Genomic DNA, 23,151 nt, shown 5'->3' with positions numbered 1-23,151 from the left:
TGTCCAGTAACCACCGTTTTATAGATGTGGAGAACAAGGGAAGTGAAAAAGTTTTGCTGCGTGTCTTACCCCAACTCTTTCTCCCATTTCCTGCCTATCTAAAGCTAAAAGCTGAGCTATCTGAAGCTAAGCAAAAAAGCCCCAAAATAACAATCTTTGAAAAAGGAAAGGCTGACTGCTCAAAGGTATTTTTTCTATGTGGTATTTAAAAGTCCCTGTAGTAGTTCTGGTAGGTTTTGAATTCAGATCGTGGAAAGTTTTACACATTGAACAATGATATGAATTAGACTTTTCATCCAGTGTGTTCAAAGCCTGCTAATAAAGTCCTGCTACTGATTGTGATGTGGTCCTACTTGTCTTTGTCCAGTTGGTTAGACAGTACATATACATCAATGTGTGTACATGTGTAGTGACAGATTCATGAAGTTTTCCTGCGAGGAAATAAAATGCGAGCTGCATACCTGTTGGTTCTGGTAGGCGGTGACGGTGGTGAAGACGGTCTCAGGGAAACTGAAGGTCTTGACTCCCTCCCCGCTCGGCACCGGCTTGTTTGGAGACAGTTCGCTGCTGAAGTCTTTCCTGATGACATGAACACGAGGCTGATACTTGTGCATGGAGTGGAGGATGATCTGAAATATGAAAGGAAAGAATATTTATTAATATTATTAGCTGTGACGGTGCAGTCTGTGAAGGCTCATCTCAGTCACAGTTCAGGTGGTACGATGTCTGCAGAAAGCTGAATCCAAATCAAGACCGCACATCTCCTTACAACTTAGAGGAGGTCAGTGAAATTCAGCCCAGGAATTATCTGCTGGGATGAGGTTGATGCTGCTGTAAACTAATTACATTACTAATCTCCATTTTGATTGCAGTTTGTGCTCATTAAGTAACCCTTCATGCTGAGAGAAATAGAAAATGGGTCGATTTTAGCCACACTTCCCATGTTACTTTATACTGTTTACAAGGTTCATTAGTAGAATTTAGGTCAGCTCCATTTAAGAATTATTAGCATTTAAACACTCTGCTCCCGGCGGTCTTTTGAGTGGACAGACTGTTAAACCAGAGTCCATTATAAAACAGGCATTTTACGGTAAGGACATTTTTTTTTTCACAGTAAAAACTTAAGTCACACCTATGACTGTTTTCTGATTTGCTTCAATCTATAGGTACACTCAGCACACATAATTTACTCAGTAATATCATCAACTGACCTGTGATAAAGTACTACAGATATACACATGTTGACTGTCCGTGTCACACAGTTCACCATTTTCATCGTCTCTGCAGACGGCCCGAGGCCACAGAGCTTTTTTTTTAACCGTCCTTTTTCTTTGGGAAAGTTAAAAAAATATCCACTTTGGTTTTATTAATAGCTGGACATACTAAATACAACACAGGCGTGGTGAAACTAGTATTTTCAATTTGGCACTGCACTTTTACTGTGCTTGCTTTCACCCAAAAGGGAAAGTGACAAACAGTTCAGACCATTGAGTAGGACAGAGGGGGACATAAATAAAACCTTTAAAAGTGTTGAGTTTCACAAGTAGCTTTGACTTACATTAAATATATACATTCAATTGGATAATTTAGTCAGAAATACTTAAGGCAAGTGCAATTTTCACCCAGGTGTCAGTGGCTAACAATACTATTTGGACCCAGGGTGGAATAACCAATGTGGTTATAGCCTGGCATGAAACAAACAAGCACCCCAGTGTCCACTGCCAAAAACCCATGATGTAAATAGCCCCGCTTGCTATTTACACCTGCACAATAGACAAACAATCATCTTTTCCTAAACCTATCCAAGCAGTTTAATTTCCTAAACCCAACCAAAATTGTAGCTGAAAACTTAAAATGACAATGAAAAGGATAAAAACACAAGTTAACAAAGTGAACTCTCTCATAAGGACAGTCCATTCACCCACTGTATATATCCATTCAGACATTGTTATTATTATCATTATTATTATTGGTATTGTTGTTGTTGTTGTTGTTGTTGTTGTTGTTGTTGTTGTTGTTGTTGTTAAAACAGGAAGTTCAGATTCTAAACTAAAAAAATCTAGAAAAAGGTAGAAACATCTCAAACTTCCAAACTCCTATTCCTTGTCAAGGATTAGGGGTTATGAAGGGAATTTGGTGAATGATGACCCTCATCAGTTTAGTCATCTATAATAAATCTGTATATTCATGTGTGTTGTGTGACTTTCCAGTTCAAGACAAAATGAAAAATACAGGCTCAGCCTTCAGTTTTCCTCTCATAATGCATGCAAGTGCTCTGAACATCAATTAGCTCGACCGATTCTCTATCAGGGCTACGTGACATTAAGCGGAAACCGAGTTCACACTGCAATGATGCTCGCAGGAGGGCCAAGGATTATTTCACAGCAGAGTGGAGGCGTCAGACAGTGTCGGCCCCAGCCTTGCCTCAGGGCCTCGGTCTGCTCTTGATTAATCTGAGAGTGAGAAAACCTACCCAGAGCCAAACACCCCCGACCTCCCCACTCTGCTGCAATAGAGGGGGTCATTTCAAACCAGGGCTGCAGGGGGAACAGTTCTGAGTATCAGAAATATTGCATTTAACATTCCAGACCTCCATTCACACAGTCACACACACACACACACACACACACACACACGTACGCACACGCACACACACTCTCTATACAAATTATGACTTGGCTGCTGTGTAGATACACACAGATGCGTGCTGTAATCTGCAATTTAAACTTGTGTGTTGCTCAGTGTTCATGTCTGTGGTGTCTTCAGCACACTGTGCCCAGAGATCACCTGTCCATCAAACTGTGTGGGCGGTGCTGTGGTGTCCATATCCTCGGGTGTTCGGTAAATGTTGCAAAAAATTGTGTTCCCCCAAAGCAACAAATGTCTCTTGGCTGCATGTCTCGGGATCAGTTTTACACCAGGGAAGAAATGCTTTCAAATTTTGTGGGCTGTTTTCCTGCCGCTGTTCTTCCAGTTGGTAAAACAGAATTTTGAAAATGGAAATTACAGAGTTAAAGTATCAAAAGCAAATGTTTTAATGTAATGGATGCAGGTCAGGCTTTTTTTTCTTTTGTCTCTTTATGTCTTTTCCACCATGGTGATTTTATTGTTGAAGTGAGGGGATAGACAGTTTTTGGAGTATGAGGAGACCAGGGGCAATAGTAACAGGAGGCAATTGTTCCACACTCAATTCAAACAAGCTAGAGAGATGGAACTCTGCACATGCTCTGTTGGATTTTCTCTCTGTGATACAGGGACAGGATGATTTCACCTCAAAAGAAGTTCCCAAAAACTGATTCTGAGGGATAAAAGTTACTTAAGTAAAGTAAAATCAATTCTATCTCTAGTTACTGGTTATGTATATATACGTGTGTGTGTGTGTGTGTGTGTGTGTGTGTGTGTGTGTGTGTGTGTATTGTGTGTATATATATATATATATATATATATATACACATACATACATACATATGTATGTCGATGAATGTTGCCATAAAAAAGCTAAAGAAAGAGAGATCCAACAAGCATAGCAAACAACAAAAAAGTTTTTATGAAGTGTTAAATCAGTCATGTTTTAGCAACAGACATTTTAGAGCAGACACACACACACACACACACACACACACACATGTATGCACGCACACACACACACACACAAAGACACACACAGCTGTGTTATGGCCCAGAGGAGTCATGCCTGTAGTCCCCAGCCGGCTGAGGTGATGTAAAGTCAGAGCGGATCACACATCGACAGGCTGAACTCAGAACAAACGAGAGAGGGCAGCCAGAGGACATCAGCTGACAGTTGTTCACGCTCAAATACAATTAGGCTAAATAAGTGATGTTTTCATTTTCATGCTAGGTAATGACGTCCTTTAAATCCCCTTTGAAAATCATCTGGACATTCACACCCAAGAGACACCGACACATCCCACATAACAGATGTCATGTTTATCTCTATAAAGTCAAATCATGTCAAATTTTGTTTCTAAAGCACATTTTACACAACAGTGTGGCCTCAATTGATTTTCAAACATAGTTAAAAGCACTTTAATGACCATAAAAATGTAGTAATCAAAGCAATAAATCACACAGACTGTGGGTTAACTTGTTAAATTATTGTTAATATTTCACCAGTGAAATTACATCCAGCCAGGAGCAATGACAGTATTGACTGTATGTGAGCAGGGCTACAATGCCATGTGAAAATATTGCATCTCCGATCAACCAGAGTCACTAGACTGAAGAAAAACAGGCAAATGTTTAAAGCAGACTATGCAGAAAACTCTTCAGTGGAGATTTGAACAATCTCGCACAACAGCATCGATACGTTACAATGCAATGGACCATTAACAACAAAGCAACTGAGAAGCAACAGAAGAAATCTTTTGGCCCGTCCGGCCTGCTTCAGCATTTTATTGGGTTTTCCCATAGACCAGCGAGGACAGACAGGAAATAGACGACAGGCAAGAGTGACAGCATGAGGCGGATCTGAACCCATGAGGATGAAGGCTGAGGCCAACGGGTCCAGCCAGGCGATGAGGCGGCCCAAAGACAGAAACATTTTGAAGTAGCGTTAGCCTACAGTGCACTACAGTCTGGACTATTTGTCAGTTGATGTGTGACAGAGGACACAAAGCTTCACATCCAATACCGCAGTGTAAAATACTCCATAACAAGAACTTTATTTAGGTGGACATACTTTTTTTTGCTTTAACTTATCATAACTTTTGCTTCAAGTTATAACAACTTATGATCAACTTATAATTTTCAGCCATTTTCATAAAGCCATGATAGCTAAAGCATTCACTCATTCAGCAGTGGAAAGCTAAGGCTTCTGTCTTTTGCTCCATCATGTTGTCTTGTTGTAGGAGATTATGGGAGGATTTACATGACTGGCTGTCAACCAAAATCCCACTACTTACTCCTCTGACAAGACAAAATATTGAGTTTGATATTAACATGAAGGACATAAAGAGTGTCTTCTCTGTAATTAAAAGTCCCTCCTTAAGGTTTATGAAGAACAGCAAAAAATTTGATGATCCCTAAAACAAATACTTTTTTCTTTATTTTCTTTTTCTGCAATTTTATTATGTTTTTGTTGTTTAATTTCTAATTATTTATTATTTTCTATTGGGATTTTATTTATATAATTTCTTACATACTAGAATTTTAAATGTGTCCTATTGTTCTTATGATTATGCCTTGTTGTAAATATTAAATTTTTAAATTCTTATCATTATTATTTGTTTACTGAAAAACGGTTTAATTAGAAAACTTTTTAACTGGTAAAATTGTCACTTTTTTTGTTAATTTCTTAAAAAATGACAAAGAGTTTATATTGTATATGCACTGTCAATAGTTAAATCTGCAAATCTCATCACAAAATCACAAACTAGTGGAGTTACTGTTTATCAGTCTGGATGAATGTGCCGTCTCAGACATAATAAATATTGTTTTTCTCTCACAGACGCTACTTCTGTTGCGCGCCGTGACGTCTGATGATTCATGACATGTATGGTGTCTGTTTCTGATGAGGCAGACATTTCACGACACCACAAGTCAGGAGGATGAGCGAGAAGTGCTGAGGTTTCCCACACAGGAAGCTCCAAAATTAATTTCCTTTGGCCTCCAAACCCCCTCCAGGGAAACAAAGCCCTTAAACTGAGCAGCGGGAGAGGAAAGACAACCTCCCCTCAATCGGAGACAGAGCCCTGCATGTGAATCCTCGCCCACTAACACCCATATGTTATTACATTTGTCACCACTGAGCTGATGTGATCATCTGCACAACTGTGATGGAGCAGGAACCTGCCAGCCCCACGTGACTGCTCGTTATGCTCAACTGGACGCCACCATTTTGTTGTAGCACTGGATACGTCCTTACACATCACCGCACCGCTTTTCTAATCATTGCATCACCTGGCGTCTCCACACTAACGACGAGCTCTGAGAAGAAATTGATTTGCAGCAGCTCCTCATGCTCCTTTCAGCAGTATCTCAGACGGCAGTGATCAAAGCAGTCATCCCTAAAACAGCTCGACAGTCATGACAGGAGGCATCGTGCCATCTTCCATTATTTCAACATTACGATTATGTAATTAAATAAAGGGAGCGGATCATCTCCTGTTTGCACCAACTCTCCACCAGCTACTAAGGGCACATGGAGTTCATTCAGAGCTGAGACACTCCTGGTTTTGTTTTTGATTCAACTTGATTTAATTTCAACAGAAGACTAAATTAAACTGAGATCGATGCTCTGAATAATTTTACACATTTTGCAGAGAAGATTATATAAAAAATGAACTTTGAGTCATGAGATTCAATTTCATTCAACGCTGCAAATTTTTATGATCTTTAAAGGAGGAATATGTAAAAACTGTGCATGAAAAATGAGTACTGCAGTCCAAACAGTGAGCAGAAGCCATAGTCGGTGTGTTATATAGGTTGAAATCATATTTAATACAGAGTCTATGTTTGAAGCGACTTGTTTCCACCTGCCTCCTCCTCCTGAGACTTGAGGAAGCTCAGGCAGACTGCAGGAGCACAAGACAAGTACAACATTATACTTTAACAATAACAAGCGATGACAAGTCCTACACTGTAAGCTGATCAGCTGTTTACAACTGTTAATTGTCTGTCAATGTAAAGCTTAACCTGTCATCCTGAAAACAAAAGTATGCTCCTCCAAAAATAAACGCTGGAGTCAGAGTTCAGTGACTGCCTGCCAGACTCCATTAACATATTGCTCAATTTAACCGTTATAAACATCTGGTCCTTCTAAAAGATTATTAATGATCTCTTAAGGCTCATAAAAAGACACTTACTCATTCAGCGAACATTCTGCATTGATCTGCCCTCTAATTAACCTGAAACTGGCAAACAATAACACATGTTACAGACTGGAATAGAAATTTCAAAGGAGGACACCAAATCTGAAGTGTTGCTGTCAGAAAAGCCGGTATTTCAACTTAGCATGTTTCATTAATCTCTGATGACATCCCATGGTCATTTTATGATTTATTGCAATAAATATATTACAGATTTCTCCGTTAAATGCACAAGTTTAATGTTACTTTTTATTTTATATTCAAGATAAAATATTTAGTGATACTCAAGTAAACCGCGGTATGTTTTTATTATCTAGTGTAGTTAAAATGTGTTTTGCTAATTTTTTTTAAAGGTGCAGTGATTTCATGTTCAACATGTTCTTTCCTTTTTCACTCTGATGTGGTCTCCACCAACTCCTGGCTATTGCCATCTTGGTTTTGGGGAGTCAAAAGTGATCATATTTGGATAATAGGGTGGAGCTTGGGAGGGTGCACATTACTATGCCTCTATCCTAATTGGATCTGAATGAGAAACTGAGAACATGCCATGGTAGTGACTTGTCAGTCACAAGGTAGCTATGTCCTTAAGGATACCTTGACATATCACCTATTTTACTCTAAATGGGACCATAATTTACAAACTGCTGTAAGAGGAGGACTTGAAAGTAGTGATTGAGACCATGGAAACTGTTTACTGAGATCATAAATCAAGTGAGAGATAGGGTCATTTTTTCATTAGCTTGCATAAAATCGGATTTCTTTTTGCAACCAGTGGTGTTGCCCCCTGCTGGCCATTAGGAAAAATGCAGGTTTAAGGCTCTTCTGCAATACCTTCACTTTCATACCTAAAAGGTCTTTTCACTATATACTGGCTATGTTTTCGACTGTGTTTACCAGCCTCTCAGTAACTTCACAAAGGTTGTATCAGAGTTTCTATGCTAGAAACAGTTAACTGCAGGAGTTGCAGTGCTGCTGCACAGATGACCATTATTGGGCAGCTTTACCATTTTTAATAAGATTTATTATAATGTGATTTTATAGAATTTTATATAGTACTTTCATAGCTTTCATTGCAAGTTTAAACATAAGGGGGCAATCAAAAGCTAACACAATTTTCTTCCCCCTAATATTGTCCCTTTCCCATGAAACCCATTTCTAACTATAGAGAAGTGCAAATAAGGGACTCACTTTAGCTTGCTGCCCACTTGCGGATTATACATAAGGAAAGCAGTAAATCAAACAAATTGTGGTCTAACTTGTTGCATTACAGTTAAATATTTCACCTATGAAACCCACATTACACATTAGAGCAGCCAAGAACCAATAAGAGACTTACTTTAGCTCACCACCTCTGTTACTGACTGGCTACAAGCAAGGCAGTAAATCAGGCAGATTGTGGTCAGACTCAAATTTGAGCTCAGTGGTGTGGCTGCTGGAGCGTACTACAAATCAAATTCAATCATTAAGTGCCTTTAACGAAACCGTTTCATTACAAAATGCTTTGCAGAGCCATGAAGGAAATGAATATTATATATTAAATCAAGGGCACGGGTTCAAATCCCAAACCTCTAATATCTCTCCATGATAATCCTCAAACCTAATAATACTCAGCCAGGGTGGACCATCTTCAAAAAGAAACCGTCAGACTGTGGGAGGGCAGTATGTGGCAGAGCACACTGTCATGTACTGCAGAAAATCAATTCTGAACAAGTCTCATGGATCTGTGAGTCATGAAAGCATTAAATCCATGAAGTTCAGTGTTAACTTTCCTTTCATGCAAACGCATCAAAAACATTTCTGTTCAAAAACAGCCTCACAGACTGCATTCACCTCTTCAGCTTTAGCATCTAAATCCAAAGCAATAAAGCAGTAAAAAAAAAAAAAAAAAGATATACTGTCATGTGATTGGTCTGTGATGTTTAAACACACTGAAAAAGTCTTCAGTTTAAGTAACTTGTGGGCATAAAACCATGGTTATCATTTAAACACTTAATATGTATTTCTACTGCTAGGGGTCTCACATCAAAACAAAGACAAAAGATGTAGTTTGATGATGTAATTAAGTAGTGTGGGATCATGGGGCTTGTTGTCTTCACTAGTAAACACGCAGAATTGCGGCTGAAAATCTATCTGATGTGACAAAGCAAAAAGGGAAAAAAACAAAAGATTTAAGAGCAAACAGTATGATTAAGAGGTGCTGGATTACTTACACAATATTATTATATGTATAATTAACATGGTATCAATATTGCATTTTTAAATACGTTATTGTCAATATCAGTATATCATGACACCTTTATTCAACATAGTTGGAAACATTTGGGATAATTCAAGTACACAACTCAACAAACTATATAATAGAGGTGTAGTAGACATTGTAAAGGACCAGTGTATGACTTTTGGGGCTCTACTGGCAGAAATGGAACATAATATTTATAAGTGTGTTTCCATTAGTGTATAACCACCTGAAAATAAGAATCATTGTGCTCTCATTACTTAAGAATGAGCTATTTATATCTACAGAGGGCGTGGGTCCTCTTCCATGGCCGGCGTCATGTTGCACCGTCATGTTTCTGTGTTCTAGAAATCTTACACACTGGCCCTTTAATCGAGAAACGTTCCATGTAATAGGTTTAACATGTTTGTTGGTGTAATGTCTGTGGAATGATTCCTCTTACACTGGCTTTATATCATGTGGGAAATATCAGAATAAACAAGCAACTAGGGGAGAGAAAATGTGAGCACTAAAGATGATATAAACCCTAAAGAAAGATTTAGTTATTCATTAGTAATGTTTTGATGTTAATGTCAATGATGATGTCAATATTTTGGTTTGTAATATTCAAGCAATAATGTTTTGAACACAAATAAGCCTTACATAATAATTTAGGGTATAACATATATGATAACTATACTTTTGTTGACTCAATGCAGTAATGAAGCAGTGTGTAATTTATCATGTTTGTTCCCCTGTCATGGCAGGTATTAACGTATTCCTACAAAGTGTGGAGGTCTTTTTATTAAACATCTGAGCCACATACAGACACAAAGATGCTGTAACAAAATAACATACATAACAACATGTACAACATACAAGCATTCAGCAGCACAGTTGCAAAGAAAAAGAGAAAAGGTCCCTTACGTGTCCCTGGTCGTCCAGCTCGTTGTTGGTGAGTTTGAGTTTGTCAAAACTGACCACCTGCCTCATCCAGGTGTCTCCTGAGGCCAAAGAGTCCGGGTGGATGTACGCCCGCGGAGGCACCGGGGAGTCGGCATTTCCTGCCACCATCCACTTGGAGCTGTGATACACATACCTGGGAGGGAGACAGCGAAAAGTGGCTTAAGCACCAAAAACAAGAATTCTGTTATTGAAAAGAAACATTACACATTTTTGTGCTTCTGTACAAGTGACAGCCATGGTGAAGGTATTTTGTTTTCAGGTTGCGCATCACAAAACACATTTTTGGCTATAATTTAAGAATTCATATCTGAAATGCCTTAATTATGACAAAATTTCACAGAAATGTCTGATAGGATAAAATGGTAAGTGATGATATTTTATATACAAAAGGTCAAAGATCGACTTCACTGTGACATCATAATGTTCAGCTCTATCAGTCCTCTGTACTCCTCTGTAAAAATAGTCTCTAGGTGAAGACAGCATGTTTCTCCCTGGAAATGATTTACTGGAATCATAAATGTCAATATAGTGACAACTTCCATCTTGCCAGACATTACATGAGCCTGGACTCACATGGATGTAAACTGTAGTTACCATTAATAAATAAATGAAAAAGGATGGGATCACTCAATGCTTCAAATACAGTTTTCCATTTTTTGGTTTTGTTTTGTTTGTTTTGTTTTTTTGTTTTCTTTGAGTTTGTGCAAATTGTTTTGGTTAATATTAGGGTTCAAATATTCTACCATACAATAGTGTTCATGATAAAATCCATCTTGTACAGTTTGCAGGAAGATCATGTCAGCTGTTTTCTTTATTCCCAGTATGTTAGAGAACTGTGTAATTTAAATTTGTATTATTTGAAATGTTAATGCAAACTGGAAAAGCACAATTTAATCTTACAACAACACTCTGCTTCTTCTCATCTGCATATGTCACTTGGCTCTCTTTTGCTAACCATGTTTTTATTTCACAGAAGGTTAGAGCAATCCCCAGGACTATTATTCCCTCATCGCTTCACTGTTGTGAAAAGTCATTTGAATCTCTGAGGTCACTTCGGGGTTATTATAAAGGCTGTTTGGATTTTCAAACAGGCTGGAGCGAGGCCGCTTTTTTCACTCAGCTGGAAAACAAACTCCAAACACTCGGCCACGTTGCCACAACACCGGCTTTTAAAACTCAGCTGTTGTTTTTTCATTGTGCTTGAAATTTTGAACACGAGCAACATAAAATATTCCATATGCAGTCACACACTCAGCTGCATAGTTTCAATTAAGGCCAGCCATAATATTTGATGATGTTGTGAGTGAGTTTGGTACAATGGGGCGTCCCACCCATTAAACAGCAGGGAGAGAGAAGAAAGCAAAAAAGAAATGGACTTTTCTCCCTCATTTTTAAAAACAAGTCCACAAACCACAGGCCAGCCGGTACGCACTGTTTCGAAAAAATAAAGGAAAAGACAAAAGGAAAAGAAAAGAATGGATGGGAAGAAAAATGAGAGAGAATAAAAATGCTAGAAATTAAAGAAAAAGGAGAAAAGAAAAAAATGCATGGGAAGACTCATGAAGAGAGAGGAATAAAGAGAAAATGAGCGAGATAAAGTCAATGGAACGGGAAGAGAAAAGAAACACAGAATGGGAGAGTGAGGTTGAAAATGTGTGGAGGAGAGTGAGTGTGAAGCACAGCTGTTTGCCTTTAGTTCTGCCCTGTGCTCAGTTCAAAGTGTTTTATCTGCAGCGTCTCTGCCAAAGTCATCACTCACTCCTGAAACATGGACAAAACTCTCATTTGGTCCTTTTGTTATTGCCTCCAAGGGCTGTACCACCCCATTACATACATGCACACACACACACACTATTTATAGTTACATTCTAATAAAAGCATGCATAGTTAGCATCTCTCTGACACAAAAGACACAGGTCCCAAAAATACATAAACATATTTAAATTTAAGAATCAGGGCCATTTCTGTAGAGATGTTCACAAACACACACTCCTGTGGAGGTAAAGTCAACTCTGTGTGACTGTGAAAAGCTTATTTTATATTTTATATATCTGCCATATTACAATGTATCAGAGGTGTGGACTGGAATCACATGAACTGGACTCTGGTTAGACTAGAAACACTACTCGTGTTTGTCTCCTTTCCCATATTGATTTAATGAATTAATTTGCAATCCCATAAAGCACAATCGACTTGAATCTTCTCCATGCCAACAGGCTAACTGTAGTGTCGCACAGTAATGGTGCCAGCCTGTCTGTTGCTGTATATGGCATCATTGTTGTTATATAGTCTTTGTATTCTTCTTACTGCCACCTACTGGACTGGAGGTGTAGAGCAGTTACTTGTATTGCTTTTCAATACTAATTGCCATAGTCCTCACAGAACTTTAGAGTGCAGACAACAATAGGTCACAGGAACTAGAAGTTACTTAAAGAGAAGTCCCTGGAACTAAAAAGTTCTGGGTACTTTTGGTCAAAATGCAACCAAATTTGATGACTTAAGACTCAACTTGACAAAAATCAAAAAAAACATTTGAACTCATGACAATTGGACTTCAGCCTTGAGCCAAGTATTTTTGAAAATATTTGATACCATCCCGCAAACCCACAGATTAAAATTTGTATTGAAAACTTTTAAAAGTTTAAAACTTTAAAAACTACAAGGTGGTCAAAAAAAACCCACAAATTTCAGTATGCAAAATGTTCAGGCTGAAAATTACAGATGAAAATAGAACAACTACCAACTTTGTTCGGCCTTTGAAGTAGCACAAAAAACAGTAATATGACTTGTTTAGGAACTCAGAAACTTACTTTGACTGCAAAACAATGACTTGGTCTCAACTCTGCATTGTAGTTGGACTGAAAATGGTCTTCTAGAGCTCTTCAGGCCAGCTCAACCTCCAAAATCCCAAGGATTAGACACATAACTAATCAGATTGTCATGTCCACACTTTGTCATTTGTCCAGTCTGACTTCACTTACAGTGGGTCAGTATAGACATCAGTATTAGAACATTACATTACATATCATTAGATCAATCTAGATCTAGTGCTGTTGTGTTGGAGATGGTGCCTGTCATTTTAAGAGAGTGAAGTTTGTCAAAGGTCGTGTCCAAAATAACACTAGTTAGACACTAGTTAAGGAAAGTTTAGGAAACTTTGGATCATCGCTGGCAAAATGTGTCACTCAGGATTCATTGACCCTCAATGAATTTCATTATTGACTCCTTTATTCATATTTGTGTGCACTTTTTGTGTTCTTTTTTAGATACTATACTAGGTTTTCTTAAATAGTTTGGACTTTGGGAGTGTAAAAGTCATACTGGAAACACATTAAGTTGCACCTGCAAATGGTTGGTGTTTTCTAATGCTGATGGTATTCTCTTTCTCTGACCTGTTTGATATATAATATGCAATTTAGTCATCACAGGAATCCAGTTTTCACCAGACCTCCATGATTGAGCTTGATGTTGATGATTTGCAGCATCCACAGGCTGACATGTCTTATTAAGCCCATTTTGGCTTTTAATCACACCAGCACAGTTGTTTTGGTTTTCTTTTGAGCAAAGAAAGACTGAACTATAAATAAAGACTTTGTGACATAATTCAAAAACCGTTATTGGTAGTAAATAAATATTTAATCATATTTGCTGTCTCAGCTAAGCCCTCTTTGGCATCGTCTGCATTTTTGCACAAATCATGTTGTTGGTGTTACTGAGTGAGGTCTTAGTCCTTTCTGTAGGAGTGATCTTTTATTTGTCTGTTGGTAGTTGTTGCTGCTCATGCTGAGTTTACTCTAAATAACCTGAAAATGAGAAACACACACTTCCTGTGTATCAGGAAAGAGTGACCACACAGCAAGTGTAAATATAGAGGATCACAAAGTCAAGCCAAGTCAGTTTTATTCATTCTGCCTAATATCACAAATCACACATTTACCTCAAGGGGCTTTACATTCTTGGTCCACACATTACACAGTTGCCTCTGCATTTGATTATTATTGGTTTTAGTAATAATTTAATAATTAATAACTAGCTCTGAGAGCAGAAGTCTAGGAAAATAATGGCAAACAGGCATTCACATGTATAACTATTATACAGTTTATACAAAAATAAATAAATAAATAAATATGCAAGTAATATAAGACAAAAAAGCCAAATCAGTTCATCGCCATTAAGCACAAATACATATTTGCTTTCCAATGTCTCTTTAAAATGTCTTCCTCTGCATCAACATTTGCTTGTCTGCTACTGTTCACATTATCGTTACAGCCACAACTGACATGCTATCTGACATCTTGTGCTGCACGATATGGTGTATTTCATAAGTATTCTGACAGATGTTATGATTACAACATGATTTCCAATTAGTGGAAATGGCACATTACAATTTTTGTTTTCACTGGGAAAAAAAAAAAACTTCAAATCATGATGATGTGACATTTATTTGGGTCCACACCAAACAAGCATGTTTTCTTACATCTGGAGAGCGAGATTCATAGACCAGGATATCTCTGCAGTACTTTATTATAATGCTGTTTTGTCACACATTTTCCCTTTGACAAAAAATTGCAGCTTCTGCATTTTCAATATTGCACTTGGCCATATTGTCATTTCAAGAATATTTTGATTAATTGTGCAGCCCTACTGACACAGTAGTTTATGGACACTGTACTTTTGTAACACAGCATAGAATTGCATTTAGCAAAAAATTGCACACTTGGTCCCCTCAAAGAAAGTCAAAGATTCAAGCTCATCTGAAAAGGAAAAGTTAATTATCTGAAGAAAAGATTATAGTTTGGTTTATAGTTTAATTTTAAAACTAAGAGAAAACTCAAAAATCTAGTGAAGGCAGCTGCCTTGAAATTATGATTTTTCTCAACTATTTTTATACTGTGTGAAGATGTAAAGAGGTCATTTATTAATATGAAAATGTCTTTGCTTACTGAAACCTGGGGCAATGACCTACAAAAGAACACAAAGTTATCTGTTCCACCTTTTCACTATATCTAATACCAAGAACACACCTCCATACACAGCTCTGACTTTTGACCTTAACGCACACGCACACACACACGCATATACACCGACAAAGGGTGCCAGGCGTTTCTGTAATTTCCTGTTTGGAGTGCTGTTTAGGGTTACGCTCAGCGTAGCAGGGAAAGTGTTAAGGAACGCGGAAACTTTAGCCCCAAACAGGACTGGAAATCTGATTAGTCCCCCCGCTTTCATCTTCCATAAATCTGCCATCTGGCACCGGTACGATCAATAAAGACTGGACTTTATGTGACACTCTTACTGGACAGATGGGGGAGAGGGGAGGTGGGGGTCCTTTCCCTTCTCAGCCAACACCAAACCACACAGCTGACAAATCCAAACTGCAATGCACACTTCTTTCTCTCACACACACACACAATTACACCCACAGGGATAAACACACACACATGTTAAAACACACACATCGAGGGACATACATACCTATCAGAAAGCAAAAACAGGTTGTCAGTGTATGTGTGAATGTGTGTGTGTTCTCAGCTCATCACACGTATACAGTAACACAAGCAGGCATGCACATAAAAACACACGCACACATTTACACACTTGCCAAACCCAGGCTGTATATTGGGTTACTGTACTGACAGAGTAAATATTGCTATTGAATTACCATTCAGGGTTGACTGGTGTGTGTGTTCGGAGTTTGTAAGAGAAGAACAACAGCTTTGTGCGAGCATGCGTGTGCGTTCTTGAGCTCTAATACACTTATGAGGACCAAATGTCAACTGAAATTTTCAGAGCAGGATTAGTGTTTATAGGATTAAAGGGATAGTCCAGATTTTATTTGAAGTATGGTTGTATTAGGTACTTATCCACAGTCAGTGTATTACCTACTATAGATGGTGGCTGTGTAAGAAGCTAAACGACGTACTGCTGTGGACAGGGTCAGCAGAAAAATATATTTTAGCTGCCTCTAAAAAAATACTTTGAAAAATCTGTATCAATTTAAGAGTACACTGTATTTAGAATATTTTCCCACTATACCTCGCCATCAGACATCCCTTTCCAACTTGAAACTGTGGTTATTTTAAACAAATATCACTCACTCTGAAGCCATCTGACTCCTTTGGCAAAAATGCTCATTTTACCTCACAGAACACTGGAGTTGTCGCTATACTCCTGCCTCAATTGGTTAGTTAGTTTGTGTTCTTGTGTGACTCCGATATTTTAAAGGGTTAAAGGGCAAATTCAAATAAGTTACACAATGACACAAAAGAACAAACTGATCAAGGCAGCTGTACACCAGTAGTGAAGGATCATGGGAGTTGTTGTCTTTTAACTGATGAAAATCTACATGATGCGAGTCATTCTGCATTCATGTGGTGTCAGAGTCGGTAAAACTTTTGTTACACCACTTGCCGAGTTGTTGTCTGTTGACATCATGGTAGCAGGAACAGACAAAAGTAAATAGTAGTTAATAGTTAGTTAATGATAAGGTTAAAAACTTTTCATTAATTCATGTATTGCTTATCATTTTTTGTACACTTTGTAATATGATATTAGATTGTAACAATTAATTGCTGTCCTAGATTAGTTAGAAAAGTTATTTATTACTATTAACACTGATAACAAGTCAGGTAAAGCAATATTTTAGTGGTTTTAGGGAATCTACTGGTGCAGCAACAAGTCAGGTAAAATCATTTTGTAATATGTAGCTTCAAACTGTTCCAGCAGACTTGAATAGCAATATGATGCTAGTCTCAGTCAAACCATTAACCAGATGCTACAACAAGCATAACAAGAACTCTACCCTACTCTTTGCAGCGTCTGTGTTGTGTCCACATTACAACTTAAAAGCTCACAAACAAACAGAAGTAAGAAGAACAACTTCTCAACTTGGAAAACAGGACGTGAAAGCAGTGTCAGGCACAAATCATATTCGCAGACGAGATAATGTGGTTTTTATTCTCGTTAACATTCTCGTTTAACAACTTCCTTCCTCACTTTCTGACTTATCATCTGGTGTTTCCTGTGTCTCCTCGGGAGTTATAGCATCTATAGAGATAAAGGGGATGTGATGACTTTGATATGCAAACAAATGAAATGCACCATTGCCCTGAATGAAATAATGTACATCTCTTAAACATGGTTGGAGACATTGCGGGATAATGTGAGTGCATGAAGAAAACTTTGATACTTTACTTATCCAAGAACATGATTTCTGCTTGAGTTGTGTCAGATATATTTTTGTCTGCAATGGCAGTCTTTAACAATGAAGACAACAACTCCCATGAGCCCATGCCAGAGCACGATATTATCAAACAGTGACTTTTATTATTGTTTTAATATGAGACCCTGAGCGGCAAAAGTTGCATATTCATCCATACAGCTTGTCTAGTGTAATCTAAGTCTCAAAAAGCCCCGACACGCCAAGATGATTTAAAAGACATAATTTACAGCATGTTTTAGCCTAAATCTTCACTGTACATCCTTATCTTGGAGCCACATTCACACATGCTTGCACAACATCTGAACTGGGTGTGTGGTGTGACGGTGCGCACCCGCAAGTGAACGGCATGTCTGGCCTTTAAGAGACTGGGATTCTGCCAGATGAGCAGTATTGAGGTATTTTATAGGTTGTCTTTTTTTACATTTGAAAACTGGTCACCACTCACTTACACTGTTCGAGAGATTTTGCAACGCTGTTTTCCTGTGAAACTCCAGCGGAATTTTGTGGACTAAAAAACTAAACCCGACCTTCAGTCAGCATGAGGGCGAGTAGATAATGACTGGATTTTCATTTCGGGTGAGTTATCCCTTTAATGCCTACATATGTGTTTGTGTGTGAGGGCCAGATGTCCTCACAAAGTCAGATTTAAAAAGAGAGAAAACTTTCAATTTGATGGGATTTTTCCAGTCCTCACTTCTACATAATTATGACCATGTCAAGTTTACAACTTGAGTTTATTGGATTAAAGTTAGGACAACATAACAGAAATGCCATCATAATTGCTTATAAATGTGTTTGTGTGTGTGTGTGTGAGTTAAAGAAGCAGAACTGCAACATGCTCTGACACACAGTCAGAGAAATTAGATATGTTTGAGGAGCCAGACAGCTCCAAGTTCGGCGGCTCAAGCACAGAGCGAACCGAGCGACTGTCCACATGAAAGAACCGTAATATATGGAGATTTAATGAGCGCGGTACCAATGAGACGTTCCTAAAGAGGGGCAGGGAGCCCAAGTAAAGCAAGTCGCTTCCAATAAAGACCGTATTTCCAGACCCCAAACTCCCCAGGACTGTGAGACACACCAGTGACAGCTCCCAGCTCACTTTGCAAAGGCCTGTGGTAAATTCCCCAGCCAGGAAGAAAATCCTATTTAATTTTACAAGACCTTCTGGCCCCTAAAAATCCTCCATGATGTCTTGGTTCGCTGGTGGGAGAGCGGGGAGAGGTGGCAGGGCAGAACGTCTGCTACGCACTGATGGAAAACTTTATATTAATAAACAACGATATGAAATGAAGGAGGCTCAGGTCAAGCTGCTGTATTTATATTCTTTAATTTCTCCCTCATATGTTTTTCATCATAAATAAATCTTGACATGAGGGGGTGGCTTTTCACGATTTTTTTTTTAGATGACAGGGTTTTTGTTTTGGGGCCATATCTTTGGCATACTCAGCCTTTAGTCAAATACTCTACGTCCAACAGCAATGCATGAAAAAAACTAACTCCCTCTAAATATGTTTTATGTCATTGAACGTCCTGCTTTGAAATATGGCCACCAGCTGCCAAGAGAGGCCTTTAAGACACTGCTGATACACTTGATACACTACTGAGTGCAGAACACACACACACACACAACAGAACTTCTTACATAACTATATTCAGAGTATCTACGTTATTGCTCATACAGTACATTTTCCTCTGGATTTTACAGAATAATATGTCTTTAGGGATGGTTTGAAGGGTCAGATGGGTGTTATTTGTTCATTTGTTAAGATCTGTCATCTATCAGCCATGGTCAAAAGCAAAACTGATCTTTCTGGGGTCCACATCTGCATCAACATGCACTGATGACTCTCTCAATAGAGTTCTCTGCAAAAAACTACAAACTCCAAGATGTTTCCTTATTTGCTTTTGAAACATTGACCTCTGTGTTAATTTAGTCAATAATAGCGGTGAAGAATTCCATGTTTTTATTATTGTGTGTTTAAGGAAATTTGTGTTTGCCTTAAGTTGTGAAAACTAGCCTTCTGTGGCCTGTCTGGTGGTGTTTGTGTGTGTGACTCAACGAAGCTGTGTTTCAGTTGGTTGTAGTGTTTCACAGCTGCATTGTTGGTTACTCATATTTATGTTTCTTGCATATGTTTATTGAAGGGGCGTTTCTGGGGAGGGGGAATATCTGTCCAGTGAGAGGCAGGACCTTAGTTTGAACCAGCTGTTTGACAAGTATTTTTAAATGTGCATTGTTTTATTTTGTTTTGTATGCTGCCTACTTTTCTTTTTTTTTTTTTTAATGAGGATGTACTTAAATAATAAATCATAGAAATAAAACGGTGGAGTGGCGAGAGTGAATTTTGGAGTTTCACAATCTGAGGAAAGAGAGGACTTAAAGAATTAAGTATGGAAAGTGTTGAAATATTCTATTTGTATGATACCATTCTGTTGTGTTGTGACTGGTAGGACCATTTATCTTTACAATAAACATTTCAAACACCTGTAAGGTGTAGGTGTGTCTCACCTGTAAGATAATGTAATGCTACTAATTAAAGTAGATAAGAAAAATGGGGGTGGCACGATGGTGCAGTGTTTAGCGCTGCTGCCTCACAGCAAGAAGGTCCTGAGTTTGAATCCCCCAGCCGGCTGGGGCACTGGGGAGCTTGTGGCTGGGGCAGGACCTTTCTGTGTGGAGTCTGTATGTTCTCCTCGTGTCCATGTGGGTTCTCTCCGGGTACCCTGGCTTCCTTCCACAGTCCAAAGACATGCAGCATAATAGGTTAATTGATAACTCTAAATTGCCCATAGGTGTGAATGTGAGAGTGAATGGTTGTCTGTCTCTATGTGTCAGCCCTGCGATGAACTGGCGACTTGTCCAGGGTGAACCCCGCCTCTCACCCAGTGTCAGCTGGGACAGGCTCCAGCCCCCCACCACCCTTCAATGACAAGTGGTTACGGACAATGAATGAATGAAAGAAAAATGGGATGTGTACTTCCTGCCACCCTCGTATAAGTCAGAATCCTACTTGGGCCAGCCAGAAAAATCCAGAAACGCCCAAGGCTATTGATATACTGAACCGCTTGACAGAAAGTTCAAATTCTGAATTTGGAATTCTAATTATAAGAGGAATGTTGTTTGCATTTGCATGGAGTAAAGTGTGAGTGTCTTCTAGTTGAACACAGTGGATAAGTCTGGTGATGTTCTATATTTGTCTTGTTGTCAAAGAAAATCCAATCTCATCTTATTGCGTTGTTGTTCCACTGTTGTTCAAATATGATTGAAAGCACATCAATGAGCCATACTGCTGCACTGGGTGACACGGCGGTAAATGGCAGTTTGGAGAAACAGCAGGGGTATTTAGAATATTTTCACTGCGTTAGCTTGCCATCAGACAACCTTTTCTGCCGCCATTTAAATAAGTCAAATATTGCTCTCTCCAAGGCCACCGGAATTTATTGGAAAAATCAGCCATTTTACTTGGCAGAACATGGGAGTTTCTGGTCTGCCTCTGCCTCGATTGGTCACTTTGTTTGTTTGTTTGTGTGACTTTGCTGTTTTTGAAAGGTTAGTTTTGATTCACTGAAGTCACACAATAAAACTAACTAACTAAAAGATCAAGGCAGCTACAGACCAGCAACTCTTGTTTTTTTCCAAAGTAAAATTACTCTTTTTGCTCTTTTTTATTTTTGTGTCACAGCAGTTTCCATCAGAAAAGGCTGTCTGATAAACTGTTGAAAATATTCATAATAAAGCATACATTCTATATTGATGTTTTAGATGAACCTTTATAAAAGCTAAAATAAATTTTGCTGCTGGTATTCCTCTCTGCTTCTCCAAACTGTGCTTGTGTCGACCAGCATTTACTGATCAATATATAACTCATACAACCCTGCTTCAAAGGCTATTACTTTAATTTTTGTTGGTTTTTGTCCTTTCATGGGATTTGGTGACAAAAACAAAAATAGAGCACATAATCAACTTTATCCTTCAGACACTATTTTTGCTCAGTCTCCAAGAAAAATAAATAAAAAGGCAACTGGAATTTTTATCATCAGTTTTAAATATCAGCACTAAACACCGTCTACTGGCAGCTTTGATACAAAACAGCAGCTTCAGCTTTCAGAGGATCTGACTGCTTCAACTCGATTTTAAATGTAATGAGGCGGGCTCTGGGTTATTTACCACATTATCACTTCATCACACGCAGTAACAGCCTGTATCTACATCAGCATACATAAAACCAGACACAACCACTGAATACGCAGGTAAACTTCACACACTTTCCTCAGCATCTTCATCTTTCTTTCTAATCTCTGTCATAATACCTGAAGAGATTCTACTGAGCCACAAAATAACCTGTTAACGTGCAGCATTGAGAATTTTCTTTCCTTTCTGTCTCGACCTCGTTTTTCCCTATTTCCGTCATTAGACCTGAATGTTGAGAGTTATCCTATTTGCAGGCAGCCTCTGGCTCTGCCGTTCAGCCAGTTGTGGGATGATGAATACATTTCAATCTCCTCTCTCTGGCTCCGACTTCAGGGACTAGTACTGTGGGCCAGGATATCAGTCTTATTGCATATCCAGAGAGATCCATCACATACAAGGCTTCCTCCAGCACATGCAGACTTTAATCACATTCGCTTCACTTCACTGATGCAAATGATGGGAGTAACTACTTTTTTCTACATTGCCAAGAAGAAGACAAGAACACCTCTCGCGGCAGTTATGAGAAATCTGAAAAATGAAAGCGGCTGGGACGCCTTTGTTCAGTCCAGATCCTGTTATATATGACTTTAACATGAGAAATGGCATGAAGATGAGATTAATCCAACTAGGTCAATATGTTTATGCTCCATCTGACATTTGAGAATCATCCAGGAAAACGCAGTGTTGTGTCCAGCTGTACCAGCGGCTTGTTCATGCAGATATTTGGTTTTTTTTTTACCAAAATTTTTAGTATACAAGTGACAAATGTAGTGAGTTATTCAGACCATCAGAGGGAAATATACACTAATCCATTATTTTGTCATTTATTCATTGTAATATGAGTAAGCGCTCCTCTGGCAGCAGCACAGCGTCTGTCTGTGTTTATTGTTTATCATTTAGATCTTCATTGTCCCCACCAACAGAGGCATTAAATATCTGCCCTTGGCAGAAAGGAAATGTATGGTGTGTTGCAACTTTTCACCTGTAGATAAAAATACAGCAAGGTGCACTATATGTAATAAGTTCTATACAGCAGCAACGTAAATATTTAAATATTTAAGAACATCACACCCTTAAAGTTGTGAGGAGGCTGAACAAAGTCAAGAAGATGATTATTTGTTTTATTATAATTTTATTATAGTATTTTGCCAAAATAGACTAAATAGATTTTTTACACTTGTTGGTGCACTTTATTTAATTGTACTCAATTTGTTATTAATAACTGGTATGTGTCATGTCATTTTGAAATATTTTTTTTTCCAAAAATCATTAATTATTTTGTAAAACTACAAACCAATTTTAAAAATTAGCAGTATTGGTACTGGCAAAATTGTGACAAAAAATATCGATACTGTATCCAATTAAAAAGTTGTGTATCACCCATACCTCGTGCTGGTATGTAGCGTCTGTACATGTTACATTCTTTCATACAGTTACTCTGTTTTCTCCACAGTTTGATTCTTGTCATGGCTGAGAAGCATCTGAAACAGTATTTAGACCATCATGGGAAACATAACTCCCCTCTGAAACCCAAAAGAATGAAATCATTTTGGTTTAGCAGCAGTTTGGTAGAGAAACTCTGGGGTTCTTTTCTCCATTTGGAAGGGGAGTAAAAATGCAAAAAAAAAAAAAGTAATTAAAATGCGCAAAAACAATTCTATTTAATATCATCTGTGAATGCATTCAAAGAGGAACCTCTGTTGTCTGGAACAGGGATTCGCTCCTG

General features: G+C 38.3%; 1 protein-coding gene across 2 annotated transcripts in view; it reads right to left on the bottom strand.

Moving 5' to 3' along the window:
- tbx15 (T-box transcription factor 15) overlaps positions 1 to 23,151 on the bottom strand; it is a 55,465-nt gene that overhangs the window by 15,844 nt on the left and 16,470 nt on the right. For both annotated transcript variants that reach the window (XM_084724950.1, XM_084724951.1), the window contains exons 4-5: positions 9,970 to 10,141; positions 462 to 629 (exon numbers count right to left, since the gene is read on the bottom strand). In XM_084724950.1, the coding sequence (XP_084581076.1) occupies positions 462 to 629; positions 9,970 to 10,141 (340 nt within the window). The remainder of the gene's footprint in view (positions 1 to 461; positions 630 to 9,969; positions 10,142 to 23,151) is intronic.

This window comes from Lutjanus erythropterus, chromosome 8, assembly GCF_056507025.1.
Source record: "Lutjanus erythropterus isolate fLutEry1 chromosome 8, fLutEry1.hap2, whole genome shotgun sequence".
NCBI classification, from domain to species: domain Eukaryota; kingdom Metazoa; phylum Chordata; class Actinopteri; order Lutjaniformes; family Lutjanidae; genus Lutjanus; species Lutjanus erythropterus.
Note: the sequence above shows the minus strand (reverse complement) of the source record. Positions and strands in the feature narration are given on the sequence as shown.